This window comes from Nicotiana sylvestris, chromosome 3, assembly GCF_000393655.2.
Source record: "Nicotiana sylvestris chromosome 3, ASM39365v2, whole genome shotgun sequence".
Classification (NCBI taxonomy): Eukaryota; Viridiplantae; Streptophyta; class Magnoliopsida; order Solanales; family Solanaceae; genus Nicotiana; species Nicotiana sylvestris.
Genome location: NC_091059.1, coordinates 115,495,532 through 115,511,051, shown reverse-complemented (window position 1 = coordinate 115,511,051; position 15,520 = coordinate 115,495,532). Strand labels below are relative to the sequence as shown.

At 33.8% G+C, this 15,520-nt stretch overlaps 1 protein-coding gene and 1 pseudogene across 1 annotated transcript; one reads left to right on the top strand and one right to left on the bottom strand.

The window, feature by feature from the left end:
- Positions 1-1,682: 1,682 nt before the first annotated feature.
- On the top strand, positions 1,683-5,492 carry LOC138887877 (uncharacterized; annotated as a pseudogene).
- Positions 5,493-6,431: 939 nt separating this feature from the next.
- Positions 6,432-7,772, bottom strand: LOC104225996 (ethylene-responsive transcription factor 5-like). Its single transcript, XM_009777882.2, has one exon. The coding sequence runs from the start codon at positions 7,586-7,588 to the stop codon at positions 6,716-6,718; it is 873 nt and encodes a 290-aa protein (XP_009776184.1). The 5' UTR covers positions 7,589-7,772; the 3' UTR covers positions 6,432-6,715.
- Positions 7,773-15,520: the final 7,748 nt, after the last annotated feature.

Here is a 15,520-nt window from a genome sequence, read left to right as displayed (position 1 = left end):
CTACAAGATAATGCCAAATGCAGATTGTAGCTTCAACTTTGATTTTTAGGACCATTTGGCCATAGATTTGCCAAAATAAACTTGGGTTTTATTTGGCAAACACATGCCTTAGATTTTACCTATATTTTGGTAAAATCCCAAATCCCAAATTCCAAAATCTTTACAAACACTAATAAGATACACATGTTTTTTCAAAATAAATTTGGGAAATATGTTTTGAAAATATATGTCCAAACACATTTTCATCTTCAAACCAAACTTCACCCAAATCAAATTTTTTAAACCACATTTTTTTTTTAAAACAAATTTGGAAATCCATAGTCAAACGCCAGCTTAGCCTTTTGTAGCATTCTAAGGCATCGATATCTTCTTTGTATGGATTCTAAGTTATGAATACTAGGTCGGATCTTATCATCTTTTAAAAGGGTAATTAAGCTATCAAAATCAAAGATTCATCTGTTTTGTGAGAATTACTTGTTGGACTTTAAGCTATTGGGCTTTAAAGTAGAAGAAGCGTGAATTGGAAATGGAGGGAAATAAAATGGAGAGAAAATGAAAAATTTGAAGAAGTGAACTTTTGTCTTGCACTTTGTCCCTCATTGGTGAGGGACAACCACATTTGTATGCTTATATATAGAATCACTTCTTAAAGCTCTTAAAAGGAGTTGAAGAGAATGAACCCTCGTCGCCGTCGTCGCTCGCTCGGCTCGGCTTTGGATTTGGATTTGGAAAATGATCGATAAGATTATTTTTTGGACAAAATTTATTTAATTATTAATTAAATGCCAAATCACTGCTGAAAATACGCCAGAATCCTGCTGAAGATTCAGAGGGTCTCTCTGGCCGCGATTCTACCGCGACTGCAGTGGAACCGCGGCAGGCAGATTCAGAGAGCCTCTCTGACCGCGGTTCTGCCGCGGTCGCGGCAGAACCGCGGCAGGCAGCGTATTCTTCTGAAAATGCACCTTTTCCAGACACCTCTTCTGATAATTGCCTATAAATTCTGAGGCAAGGCTCCATTTTCTATATACAAAAAATACTCCAGAACTTCTTTCTTTCTGAATACACTGCATCCTAATTCGCAGTCTCTCTCTCTCAAATTCGTAAGTGTGATTTTGCTCCGTTCTTTGAGTTCGTTGGTATACTGTAGTTTGTATTACCACTGTTGCAGGAAGGTTTATTCCGTTTTATCCTGGGAGGATTTAATCCATTACCTTGGCAACGTGTGAGGGGGTTAAAATTCCTTAAGGACGCACAAGAAAATTGTGGACTCGGAATATTTCTTATTGTTTACTGTTTTTTGTTCCAGTTTTTCCTTCTAACAGTTTTTTTATTTTTATTTTCTTCCTAATCTTGTGTTTCCACACAGGACTATTAACAAGCTTAAGGAATTTTAGGGGAAAAAATCTAACGGTTCTGTGTTGAAATATTTATATTAAACTGTTATCTATATTTTGTATACTGGTTTGGAGACTAAAGCCTTCGTGCTTTCTACTCCAATAATTGTTCTGTCCGGTTTAAAGTATAACAAAAATTTACCGGAATAAGAAACGTACGGGTTTGAAGTATATAAAAACTTCACCATTGTTACGTGTTGTGTGTTTGGTTTGGTATTCAGTTTGAAGATATCAAAACTTCACTGATTTAACAAAATTCCGTTTTGTTTCCAACTCTACAGAAACATGTCGAATGAAAACCAAACTAATGAAAATGTTGCGGGAACGGGTTCTACTGTTACGAGTGTTGCTGCCTCGTCAAGCCGTTCAACTCCTGATCATGCTATGGCACCAGCAGAAAAACCCAGAAAGTTTTCCGGTATTGACTTCAAACGTTGGCAAATGAAGATGCTCTTCTATCAAACTACGTTGAGTTTGCAGCGATTCATCAAGGAGGATCCTCCAGTCCTGGCTGAAGGCACTCCGGATGACGAACGATTTGTGGTAACTGAAGCATGGAAACATTCTGATTTCTTGTGCAAAAACTACATTTTGAGTTGTTTGGAAGATAGCTTGTACAATGTCTATAGTGTCATGGAAACTTCAAAAGCATTATGGAATGCTCTTGAGAAGAAGTACAAGACTGAGGATGCCGGACTTAAGAAGTTCGTGGCTGCAAGGTTTTTGGATTTCAAGATGATTGACACTAGGTCGGTCATAACTCAAGTCCAAGAATTACAAGTCATTGTGCATGATCTCCTTGCTGAAGGTATGACCCGAATCAATAATTTTATTAATAAGATTTATCTTATTATTAATTATGAATTTGTTATTGAAGGTATGGTCATAAATGAGGCCTTTCAAGTTGCTGCTTTCATTGAGAAGTTACCTCCGTTGTGGAAGGATTTTAAGAACTATCTTAAACACAAGCGGAAGGAGATGACACTAGAAGACTTGATTGTTCGTTTGAGGATAGAAGAAGACAACAAAAATGCTGAAAAGAAGTCACGTGGAAACTCGACAATAATGGGGGCAAACGTTGTTGAGGAGGCGCCACAAAATAAGAAGATGAAGAAGGCTTCTGGACCAAAGAATTACCCAAGCAAGAAAAAGTTCAAGGGTAATTGCCACAACTGTGGAAAATCTGGGCATAAGGCCGTGGATTGTCGTGCGCCAAAGAATGAATAAGAAGAAAAAGAATCAAGCTAACATGGTTGAAGATGAAATGGAGGACTTATGTGCCATGTTGTCTGAATGCAACTTGGTAGGAAATCCAAAAGAATGGTGGATAGATTCTGGAGCCACCCGCCATGTTTGTGCTAACAAGGAGTTATTTTCTTCTTATGCCCCCGCAGGAACCGACGAGATAATATTCATGGGAAATTCATCTACGGCCAAAATTGAAGGAGTTGGCAAGATTGCGTTGAAGATGACGTCGGGAAAAATAGTGACTCTAAACCAAGTCCTCCATGTTCCAGAAATTCGCAAGAATCTTGTGTCTACCTCACTTCTTGTCAAGAATGGATTCAAATGTATTTTTGTTTCTAATAGTGTTGTACTTAGTAAGAACGATGTATATGTAGGAAAAGGTTACCTAAATGAGGGCCTTTTTAAGCTAAATGTAATAGCAGTTCCTATCAATAAAGTGAATGTTTCTTCTTACTTACTTGAGTCAAACACTTTATGGCATTCGCGTTTAGGTCACGTAAACTTCAAAACATTGCGGAAGATGATAAATCTAGAAGTATTGCCAAAATTTGATTGCATTAATTCCAAATGTCAAATATGTGTGGAATCAAAGTATGTTAAGCATCCTTATAAGTCCGTTGAAAGGAATTCAAGTCCTTTAGACTTAATTCACACAGATATTTACGACATGAAGTCAACACCATCTCGCGGTGGGAAAAAGTATTTTATTACTTTTATTGACGATAGCACGAGATACTGCTATGTTTATTTACTTAATAGTAAAGATGAGGCAATTGATGCTTTCAAGCAATACAAGAGTGAAGTTGAAACGCAACTAAACAAAAAGATCAAAATGATAAGAAGTGATAGGGGTGGCGAATATGAATCTCCTTTTGAAGAAATTTGTTTGGAAAATGGCATTATTCACCAAACAACTGCCCCTTACTCTCCACAATCTAATGGAATTGCGGAGAGGAAGAATCGAACATTGAAGGAGATGATGAATGCATTGCTAATAAGTTCTGGCTTACCACCGAACTTGTGGGGGGAAGCTATACTTACAGCTAACCGGATAATCAATCGTGTACCTCATAGTAAAACACAGTCCATTCCTTATGAAAAGTGGAAAGGAAGGAAGCCTAGCTTGAAATACTTCAAAGTGTGGGGGTGTTTAGCTAAGGTACAAGTTCCTAAACCTAAAAGGGTTAAGATAGGTCCAAAAACGGTTGATTGTGTGTTTATTGGATATGTAACCAATAGCAAGGCATATCGTTTTCTGGTTCATAAATCAGAAAATCCTGAGATTCACATTAATACGATAATAGAATCAGATAATGCTGAATTCTTTGAAACTATTTATCCGTATAAAAAGGAAAGTGAAGTGACCTGCCAAAAGTCAAAACGACCTCGGGAGGAAATAACAGATGGTATGCCTAATGAAGAAAATCCAAGAAGAAGTAAACGTCAAAGGATATCTACTTCATTCGGTCCAGATTTTCTGACTTTTCTGTTAGAAAATGAGCCTCGTACCTTCAAGGAAGCAATGTCTTCCTCAGAAGCACAATATTGGAAAGAAGCTGTCAATAGTGAAATAGAATCCATATTGAGCAACCATACCTGGGAATTGGTTGATCTTCCTCCAGGTAACAAAACGTTGGGTTCTAAATGGATTTTCAATAAGAAAATGAAGGGCGATGGTACTATTGACAAATACAAGGCAAGACTTGTTGTCAAAGGATTTAGACAACGAGAAGGTCTTGACTATTTTGACACATACTCGCCGGTAACAAGAATTACATCCATTCGAATGCTATAGTGTTAGCCGCCTTGTATGGTCTTCAAATCCATCAAATGGATGTAAAAACAACATTCTTAAATGGTGATATTGAGGAAGAAATTTACATGAACCAACCTGAAGGGTTTGTGGTTTCGGGAAAAGAAAAGAAGGTGTGTAGACTTGTCAAGTCCCTTTATGGACTAAAACAAGCACCCAAGCAATGTCATGCGAAATTTGACCAAACAATGTTGTCAAATGGTTTTAAAATTAATGAATGTGATAAATGTGTTTACATTAAGAACGTTCCAAATCATATAGTCATTGTTTGCTTATATGTTGATGATATGCTAATAATGAGCAAAGACATTGCCGACATTCAAGCTACTAAACGTATGCTTGCTAGTAAGTTTGATATGAAAGACTTAGGAGTTGCCGATGTAATTCTAGGAATTAAAATCCAGAGGACTCCTCAAGGTCTAGCTTTGTCTCAGTCACATTACGTGAAAATGGTACTGGAAAAATTCAAACACTTGGAATTTAGAAGTGCAAGAACTCCAATTGACTTAAACCATCATCTTATAAAGAATAAAGGTGAAAGTACGTCTCAATTGGAGTATGCTCATGTGTTGGGAAGCTTAATGTACATCATAAACTGTACACGACCTGATATAGCTTGTGCAATAAGTAAACTTAGTCGATTCACAAGTAATCCCAACAAACATCACTGGGTGGCAATGAAACGAGTTCTGGGATACTTGGAGTATACCCAAGACTACGCTTTGCACTACAATAAATACCCTGCGGTTATCGAAGGATATAGTGATGCAAATTGGATAGCCGGCTCAACAGAAACAAAGTCGACAAGTGGATATGTTTTTACTGTTGGTGGAGGAGCAGTATCTTGGAAATCTTCCAAACAAACGTGTATCGCTCGTTCTACAATGGAATCAGAGTTTATAGCTTTGGATAAAGCCGGTGAAGAAGCTGAATGGCTTCAAAATTTCTTAGAAGACATTCCGTTCTGGCCAAAGCCTTTGGCTCCTAAGCCATTGGGGGATTGTTGGACTTTAAGCCATTGGGCTTTAAAGTAGAAGAAGTGTGAATTGGAAATGGAGGGAAATAAAATGGAGGGAAAATGAAAAATTTGAAGAAGTGAACTTTTGTCTTGCACTTTGTCCCTCATTGGTGAGGGACAACCACATTTGTGTGCTTATATATATAATCACTTCTTAAAGCTCTTAAAAGGAGTTGAAGAGAATGAACCTTCGCGCCGTCGTCGTCGTCGCTCGCTCGGCTTTGGATTTGGATTTGGAAAATGATCGATAAGATTATTTTTTGGACAAAATTTATTTAATTATTAATTAAATGCCAAATCATTGCTGAAAATACGTCAGAATCCTACTGAAGATTCAGAGAGTCTCTCTGGCTGCGGTTCTACCGCGACCGCGGTGGAACCGCGGCAGGCAGATTCAGAGAGCCTCTTTGACCGGGGTTCTACCGCGGTCGCGGTAGAACCGCAATAGGCAGCGTATTCTTCTGAAAAGACACCTTTTCCAGACACTTCTTCTGATAATTGCCTATAAATTCTGAGGCAAGGCTCCATTTTCTATATACGAAAAACACTCCAGAACTTCTTTCTTTCTGAATACACTGCATCCTAATTCGCAGTTTCTCTCTCTCAAATTCGTAAGTGTGATTTTACTCCGTTCTTTGAGTTTGTTGGTATCCTGTAGTTTGTATTGTCACTGTTGCAGGAAGGTTTATTCCGTTTTATCCTGAGAAGATTTAATCCATTACCTTGGCAACGTGTGAGGGGGTTAAAATTCCTTAAGGACGCACAAGAAAATTGTGGACTCGGAATATTTCTTATTGTTTACTGTTTTTTGTTCTAGTTTTTCCTTCTAACAGTTTTTTTATTTTTATTTTCTTCCTAATCTTGTGTTTCCACACAGGACTATTAACATTACTATCAACTAGTAATTGAAGTCGTGGTTCAGAAAGATCTATTTTCGCGAGTAGAAATTTGTAAGTCTTCCAAATTGGCTTTAATTGAATAACTTCATAAAATGAATCGAACAAATTGTTAAACTCACTGCGTATTTACATGAAATAACGCTAAATCAATAAAATCAGAAAAGATTAAAGACCCAAAGACACATCCATGGACTATTTTATTGTTCTACATCTTCCTATTGAATCTCATCTTAATTCTTGATTTCACCTCAGACTTTCTTCATAGTCAGGTGCATATTTATATATTCATCATCTTCCAAATACTAACATCCCAAATTATATACTCCTTATCCATTATTGATTATATCATGACAAGCTGAGAATAGGCCATATGTGGAGATAATGGCGGCACTTCAAAAATACCCTTCCCATCTCCACTGTCCCAAATTGCCGACCAAATTGACGGCGTTAATGGAGCCGTCGGGACTCTTTCTTCTTCTATTTTCATTTCCTTATTGATAACTAGTTGCTCCTCATTCACTGTTTCTCTCACCCTTTTCCTGCTTGAGTTCACCAATGGCCGAATCTCATTATTAAATTCTTGCTTAAAGTTTGCAACTTCGAGAGGGAAATTCACTATAGCTTTGCTGCCTCTAAGCTCAAACGCCGCCCTGTCATATGCCTTAGCCGCCTCTAAGGCAGTGTCAAAGGTTCCTAACCAAACCCGAGTCCCCTTTCGGTTCGGGTCACGAATCTCTGCCGCGAACTTGCCCCACGGCCTTTGCCTAACTCCTCTGTAATGCTTCTTCTCGCTCTCATTGGATTTTTCCACTTTCTGAACAACCTCTTGATGCTTCAGGGGTATAGCAATATTTAGAGAAGGCTTGCGTTCTTTGAAGCTTGTTTGCTTCGGAGAATTTGGACTAATACGAGCAGCTAACACGTTTGGTTTTGTCTCAAACTCAAAGCAGTCAAACTCTGTTTTTGAATTGTTAAAGAAGGTTGAGATATCAAGATTGGAACTTTGGGCTGTGTCGGCATAGTTGAGAGTTGGTTCAAAGGAGAAAGTGTCGTTATTGAGCTCAGAAGCAATGGAGTTTAAAGATTCAGAAGAGGAGGAGCTTTGAGAATAAAGAATTGGTTGGGGACAATAATGTTCCATGAAAACATTATCATCAAGAAGATGTTGCCTAATTAAATCAAGTGTAGTGCAATTCTCTTGTGGTAAGGCCATTTTTTGATATTTAATTTAGTGAAACAAGATATATACTGTAATATAATTATTTGTAAAGACGGGCGGAAGGGAATTTAATTTCAAATATTTCAAGAATTCAAAGCTGGAGGGTATATGGAGTTGAGTGGAAAAAAAAGAGTGTGCGGAGCATTGTTATAAAGAGCGGAAATTTGAAGAGGATTGGGAGGAGGTTTCATAGGAGGCTTCTGAGTTGGAGAAAGGAAGCATCGTCTGGCCTAATCCATAAACCTGAGTGCTACTAGTTGACTGTTTCACAAGACAATATAATAATAGGGAATATCACATTATATACCCGCTGTAAAAGTAATAGCCAAAAAAATATATAAAATTTGTATATCTTTTTTTTTATATATATATATATACAAAAAATTATACAAATTTTATACACTTTTTCAGCTATTAGATGTAAATAGTTTCTGGCGCGAGCTAAAAGTGATAATACCCCAATATAATACGTAAGCGGTCCACTTTAAGTGTAGACCATATTAATCTTAATTTACTCACTGAAAATATAACAAACTACTTCTACGCTCTTTACTCTAATAACAACTTTGAAAAAAAAATTAATTCTTTTTTGATATATAAAAAAATTAATTATTGTGGATCACAAAAAAGGGTCAAAAAAATTACTTAAAGTGGCGAGGAGGAAGTATGAATTATGATTTATGTAATATTCTTTAAAAAAAAATGTTGTGTGGCAACCAAAGTGATGATGTTTGCTTTTATGTCTTTTTTGTTGGGAGTATTAAATTGGGAGTGATGGATGAGTCTCTATCTCTTCCACCTAAAGTCCTATTTCCAGGCTACTTCTTTTCTTTCTTCTCCCTCTTTTTTCACTTTCCATTCTTAGTTCTGTTTGATTGTTAGCGGTTTTTATGGATGTAATAAGGGAAAAGTTTTACACACCAAATATTTATACAAATCTAATAAATGTATGACATATAAATTTTATATAAATCTTTATCCTTTAAGAATAGCAACTTAATATATATTTTCACCTCACCTCAATTATGTAATTAATTCTCCTAAGAATTTAATTTATTTAATTTGGTGCGAACATTAAGTGCATAATGTAAAATAAAATTGCATTATTTTGTTCTTTCCAAGAAAACAATCTGCTCAGGGAAAAGAAGCAAAGAAAGCATTACGCTGTACCTCTAGTAAATGACAAAAAAGAAAAAAAATTATATGAATGAATATTTGACGGTTTTTTCCTAGATAAACTCCTTGTTGAGCTTGTTAGGACCGAATTTTATTGCATGAATAAGAATGTACATCCGTTTAAATCTCTGTCAAGTTTCAGAATCTGGCTGAACAATTATTTCATCTGTTTGTGGCACTTTTAGTCAAGAAAAACGACACTTTTTATGTTTAAAATTTTTTATTTTAAACTTCTTATTTTTATTTTTAATAACATGATTTTATTGCCACAAAAATATTACTATAATTTATTAAAGACCATACACTCTAAAAGTTTTTTTTTTAAAAAAAAAAATTTCATGCCTAATCAGACACTTTCACATGCACTAATTAAAGCAAGGAAGTAGTACTTTGCTCTTCAGAATCTAAAAGAGGAAAATCTGTGGCAAATCTTGATCTGTCGATAGTTACTAAACGAAAAGGAACTTCAACTTCTGCATAAGTTGGCTGTTTCCACAGGCTCCATCTTTTGCCTAGAAATCTGCTGCCAAATGGCCAAAATTAGCTTCAAACTGAATTTGAGATCACTTGTCTGCATCAGTTTAACGGTTGGTGGTTGAAACATTTTCCCAACTTTTAATTTAATTAGATGGCCGAGTAATTTCCGAGAAAGTTTGTTTTTAACACATGCATGAATATGAGAATGTGAGTGTGGTAATAATTTTCTGAAGTCAAAGAAGGAAAAATCTACAACTCACTTTGTAGATGTAGAAAGAGTATATGAAAATGATTTCTTAAAAAAAGAGTTCGTCTTTCATGTGTTGAACACAGCAGTAGGCCAGTCATTACACAATTTATTCTTCAGGGTTCGGTAAATATACCATTTATATCTTAGGAAGACTGGTCATAAAAACCAAATAAGAAGATTAGTCAGCATCTCTTAATAAATATTAATTAAGAACTAATGAGGCAGTTCAAGAACGCGAGTGTGTAAGCGTCTAGCATTCTAACTCGTACAGAAGAGCAAATCAAAGACCAGATCAGAAGGTTTTTTTATTTTATATAGTAAGACGTGATACCCCGTTATTGATGAGTTCTGATTTTGATCCTTGTAATATTATTTGGCTAATCACATTTAATCTTTGATTAATTCAAGTGTGTACTTTTGGTCCCTTTATAGAGGAAATATCTTATATTTAGACAATTTGTAGAGCTAAATATCTTATAAAAAATGTAGAGTAACAACACAAATTTAACATAATACATGGATAATTAAATAGTTTAACAGTCAATAATTCATTAAACTTGTGAAAGTTCGCAACCATGGGGATCAAAAGTGCACATTACAATTAATTGAAGGTTATTGTGCGTAACCATACATCACAAAGACCAAAATCGGAGTTTAATATAATTAGGGACCAAAAGTGCTATTATCTATTTTTATTTTTAATATTTTTTTTAAATGTAGAAAAGGTAAAGAAAACTTAGCGACAAGCAAGTCAAAATAATTTGTACAGACCGCATACGCAGGTTAAATTTTTTTATTTTGTATCTTAAACTGTATTTCACTTTTGAAATATTCATCAATAATCTTATTTTTGAAAGTGTACACATCTCTCTATATATATATACTATATTAAAAGCACGAAGGCCCTTAGCAAAATGTCGTTCGTCTTTTTTACCCTTTAAAAATAGATTCCACACTAGACAAAATAGTCACTTAAATTATTTTTTTAATATTTAAAATTAATTATTTTATTATCTCCCTAATATTTAGGAATTCGAAATTAATTCAACTTAATATTGAAACGATATGAAAACCCTAAAAATAAGGGTAAGAGTTTTCTAATAGAAGGACAACAATACATAATGAGTTAATTGCATACTTAAAGAAAGATTTTAAAAAGATTTGAATTTAAATGAAAGGAAAGATTTTAAATGTAAAATAGCTAAAAAAATCGATAGATGAGCAATTGTGTGCTTTCTCCACAAATATGGTTCATATTGTCTGCGGCTTTCTCCACAAATTTGTTCAGAAATAAAAGAATTTGTGGACATGAATACTGTTGAATTCGTCTAATGTTGCATTTAACAATTTCTACCCAAACCTAACAAACATAGGATAATGACATATATATCTCCTTGGCTTTCAACTTGTTGTCAATTATAACATCGTCCAACTAGAAGGAGCCAGTTAGATATTTGCATATCTTAGATGGTTTAGTATTCCCTTACCCCTTCAATTAATTTTGTTACACAAAAATCAGACACATCGTTTGGACCTTCATGAATTGATAAAAGGTTTTGGAATTTAAATGAACGAAGCATTGAAGACCATGGAGCTATTAAGTATTTTGACAATTCTTTTGTAAGTAGTAGATGAATCACTTCTGAATTATATCTTTTCTGTAGTTTTCTTTGTCTGCTTATGTGCCATAGTTTTTATTACAATAGAAAAACTCTTTTATTTTACAAGTATCATTATGAAACTTATTCATTCTCATTCTTCTACCTCTTTTATTTAATTTGATAAATCAAATTCTTGTGGACGAAAAGACCTATAAATTATGTAAACTTAGCAAATTAATTATGTCTTTTCCTAAAACTTCTAGGAATTAAGTTGCCTATTACATGTTGAAATCATTAATAGATGCGCTACTGCTCCAACAATAGTCTTATAAAAGAAAAAACTATTGACAATCAAGCATTATAAAAAACTCAATATCAAATTTTAGAAATACATTTGTAATGACACATAGTAATTGAACGGAAAAAATACATAGATTAATATATTATGTGATTTTTTTTAAGTTTATACTTATTAAACTAAGGTACACGTGCAAAGCGCGTACCTTATAACTAGTATATATAATATAATATATTAAAAGCACGAAGGCCCTTAACAAAATGTCGTTCGCCTTTTTTACCTTTTAAAAATGGAGTTCATACTGGACAAAATAGTCATATCAAATTGTTTTCCTAATATTTAGGAATAACATTTAATTAAATGTCTAATAGTTAGGAATAACTATTTAGTTATTTTCCTAATTTAAGGACTTTTGTTAATAATATTTTCCATATTTGAACTAGGTAGGAATTCAAAATCAACGTATTTCTACTTATAAATATGGTACTATATTTTGCATCCGATAAAAACTAAATATGCACAATCTTGACATGCACTTTCAAAGACGTATTTTTGATATTGAAATTTGTTATTAAAGTAAGACAAACAAAAGGTAATTAAGTTATCAATTTCTAATTGAAATACGGATATAATAGATGATAACATTAACCATTTGTTTGATATTGGACGTCTTTTATCATTAGATAAGACTTTTTCTACGTCTTTTATCACTAAATAAGACTTTTTCTCGAGAATTTAAGTTAAAGAATAAGTAAAAAGTAGTTATTATTTGTTGTATGTTTAAATTACTTGTAGAATTATAAGCAATTAATTCTATCTTAATAAGACATAAAAAAAATACTTTTTGTGAAAAAAAATATGTTTGATTTTTTGGAGTATATAATAATATGTCCATTACTGTTTAATCTAACATTCCTTCTATAAATTTTATGTACTAATATGTAAATACACGTTTTATTAAATACTATAATTAGATATAAACTAAGGCATTATCCATAATTATAATACTCTTTAGCTCAATATCAACTTCAATAAATACTTTCAAAATGACACATGAGAATTAAATGTCAAATATGGGTAGACATGCTAAGAGTGTCCTCGAAAAGGGCGCCCTTCGCGAAGCATTGATCGACATTTTTACCCTTCAAAAATAAATTTTATATTAGACAATCTAGCTAATTAGGATCAATATTCTATCATTTTCTGAAAGTTACATTTTGTAATATAATTTTATTTTATAACTCAAATATATTATTCAAAAATATTGTTGTAAATTTTTAAATTATATACACATAGATACGCGCGCACGAAGCGCGTACCCTAAGGCTAGTTACATTAAAATGTGCATCTGTTTTAAGATTAACTAGTTGAAAAAAATTATACAAATAATCTAAAGACATCCCTCAAGATTTGATTTAATAATACTCAGTTCCTTCGTAGTTTGGAACATTATGTTTACCTCTATATATATAGAGAGATGGATATTTTTGTAACAAAACTAAGGATGAATTTTCAATAATAATACTCCACAGTTACGGTTTTTAGACTTGAGTATTACTCCATATTCTAAGTTTTGCAACATAAATCTCTGCTTAAAAGGAAGAGTTGTAAGTTATTTCCTACGTGTATATATGACCCAATAAGATTAGGCCCATAATTAATATTTAATTAATGAGCAAATCTCATCCGTCCGATCGGTTACTTGATGGACCGGATTAAATAAGCATCTCTATAAATTGGTCCTCTCGCCACCCATTAGGGTTACCGTATTTTTTCTTTCTTCCATCACTAAAGGCAGCGGTAACGAAAGCTAGGGCAAGGGGCAAGAAACTAATTTACCGATTAACGCTTCCGCTTCAAGATAATGGATTCCGCTTCAGGTATGTTTTCTATGACGATTATATGTAAGATTAATATGTCTAAGATCCTGGTATGAATTAAAGTTTATGCTTACATGTGATATCATAGCCTGGATATTTAAACTGATAATCTTCGTAAAAGAAATATTATATTATGTTTGATGCGTAACTGTTTTAATGGGTTTTGTAATAATTACGAATCTGGTTTAAGTTACTTAAATTTGAGGAGAATGACCTAAAACGTGAAATTTCCTTTATGTTCAGTTAATAGTGACACCAATAATGATTAAAGGGCTTTGAGTGTTCTGTTGTCTTCTTTTCTTTCAATATGCTTGAGTTGCATATAAGAACAATAGCCATATGGGATTTGTGCTTAACGTAGAATCCTAACTCTAAAAGTAGGATATGTGATGTTTTTGGCTTAGCAGCTCAAAGGATTTTGATCAAATCTGAGACAACTTTCAAAATTAAAAATTAGGTATAATGTTCATATCCGTATAAGCTGTTTGGTTCCTCCTAAATTATGCCGATTTAGGTTTACTATTTTTTTTCTTTGTTTACCTTAAAGTTAATATATTGATACGAAGTCGATTGAGACCATCAGGTATGACATAATTAATTTTTCTTGGGTCATTAAGTTGATGAAACCATTAATTGTTTATTTTATATATGTGACTAATGTGTATATGGTTTGTTAGTTACCAAAGTGACCAAACTAGATTGTTTAAAGTATTCACATGCATAAAATCTTATGATCTCTATTTTGTGTGTGCACTTATATTATATAGTTTGTTAGTCACCAAAGTGGCCAAACTAGTTTGTATTAAAATATGCATACATAAAATTATAGTTTATCCATGAATTTGATGAAATGTCTATATTTAAAAATTAGTGGATAAATTAATTTTCATTATTGCTAGAACTTAAGGATTTACCCAAAAGTGGATCAATTATTGTATGAATAGTGAATATGATGAGGTAAATTAAATATTCTTTAGTCAAATATATATTGTCTGTCCAAAGATATCATATATGTTTGGTTAAAAAAAATATTTAATTACATATTAAAGAATAAATGGCAGTTAAATTATGATAGTGTATCGTAGTATTTACCCAAAGGAGAATTGCGATATGTTTTAACTGTTTTGTTGAATCCGTATTAATTTATGAGCATGTATTATCTAGTATTAATTTATGAGCATGTATTATCTATTTTGCAGCTATTCCTTTTCATTCGCTTGCTTCGTCTGTTACTGTGTTCAATGAATTGAACTTCTCTGAATTGCATGAACAAGTCCAGTTCCACTTAGGTGTGATGGATCTTGACTTGGCTCTGCTGAATGATAAGCCCGCTGCCATTACTGATTCGAGCAGCGCAGATGAGAAGTCTTTCTATAAAGCATGGGAACGCTCTAACAGGCTAAGCTTTATGTTTATGCGAATGAATACTGCCAACAACATTAATAGTATTATTCCACAAACAGAAAGTGCCAGGGAATACCTAAAGTTTGTGGAAGAACGTTTTCGTTCTGCAGATAAGTCTCTTGCTGGTACACTAATGGCTGAACTCACGACCATGAAGTTTGATGGGTCGCGTAGTATGCAAAATCATATCATCTAGATGACTAACATTGCAGCAAGACTTCAAACCTTGAGGATGAAAGTGGATGACTCCTTGGTTCAGTTTATTTTGAACTCGTTACCTCTTGAGTATGGACCTTTTCAAATTAACTATAGCACTATTAAGGATAAGTGGAATGTTAGTGAATTGTCCATTATACTTACTCAGGAGGAGTCAAGACTGAAGAAACAAGGGAGTCATTCAATTAACCCCATGGGTCAAGGAGCTGGTAAAGGACTTAAAGTGAAAGCCAACAAGTTCAAGAAGAAGAAAGCACCTGCTAAAGCTCAACAGGATGCTAACAAGGAACATAAGGCAGATATGTGTCATTTCTGTAACAAGGAAGGACACTATTAGAAAGATTGCCTGAACGTAAAGCTTAGTTCGAAAAGAAATGTACAATTAGTGCGTTTGTATGTTTCGAATCAAATTTAGTACTTTTTCCTAATAATACTTGGTGGCTTGATTTTGGTGTAACTGCTCATGTATCTACTACGTTGCAGGGATTCCTTACGATCCAAACTACAAATCCAAATAAGGATTTCTTGTTCATGGGAAATCGTATGAAGGCTCCAATTTAATTCATAGGGACTTATCGTTTGATCATGGAGACTGGACGTCACCTTGATCTATTACAGACTCTT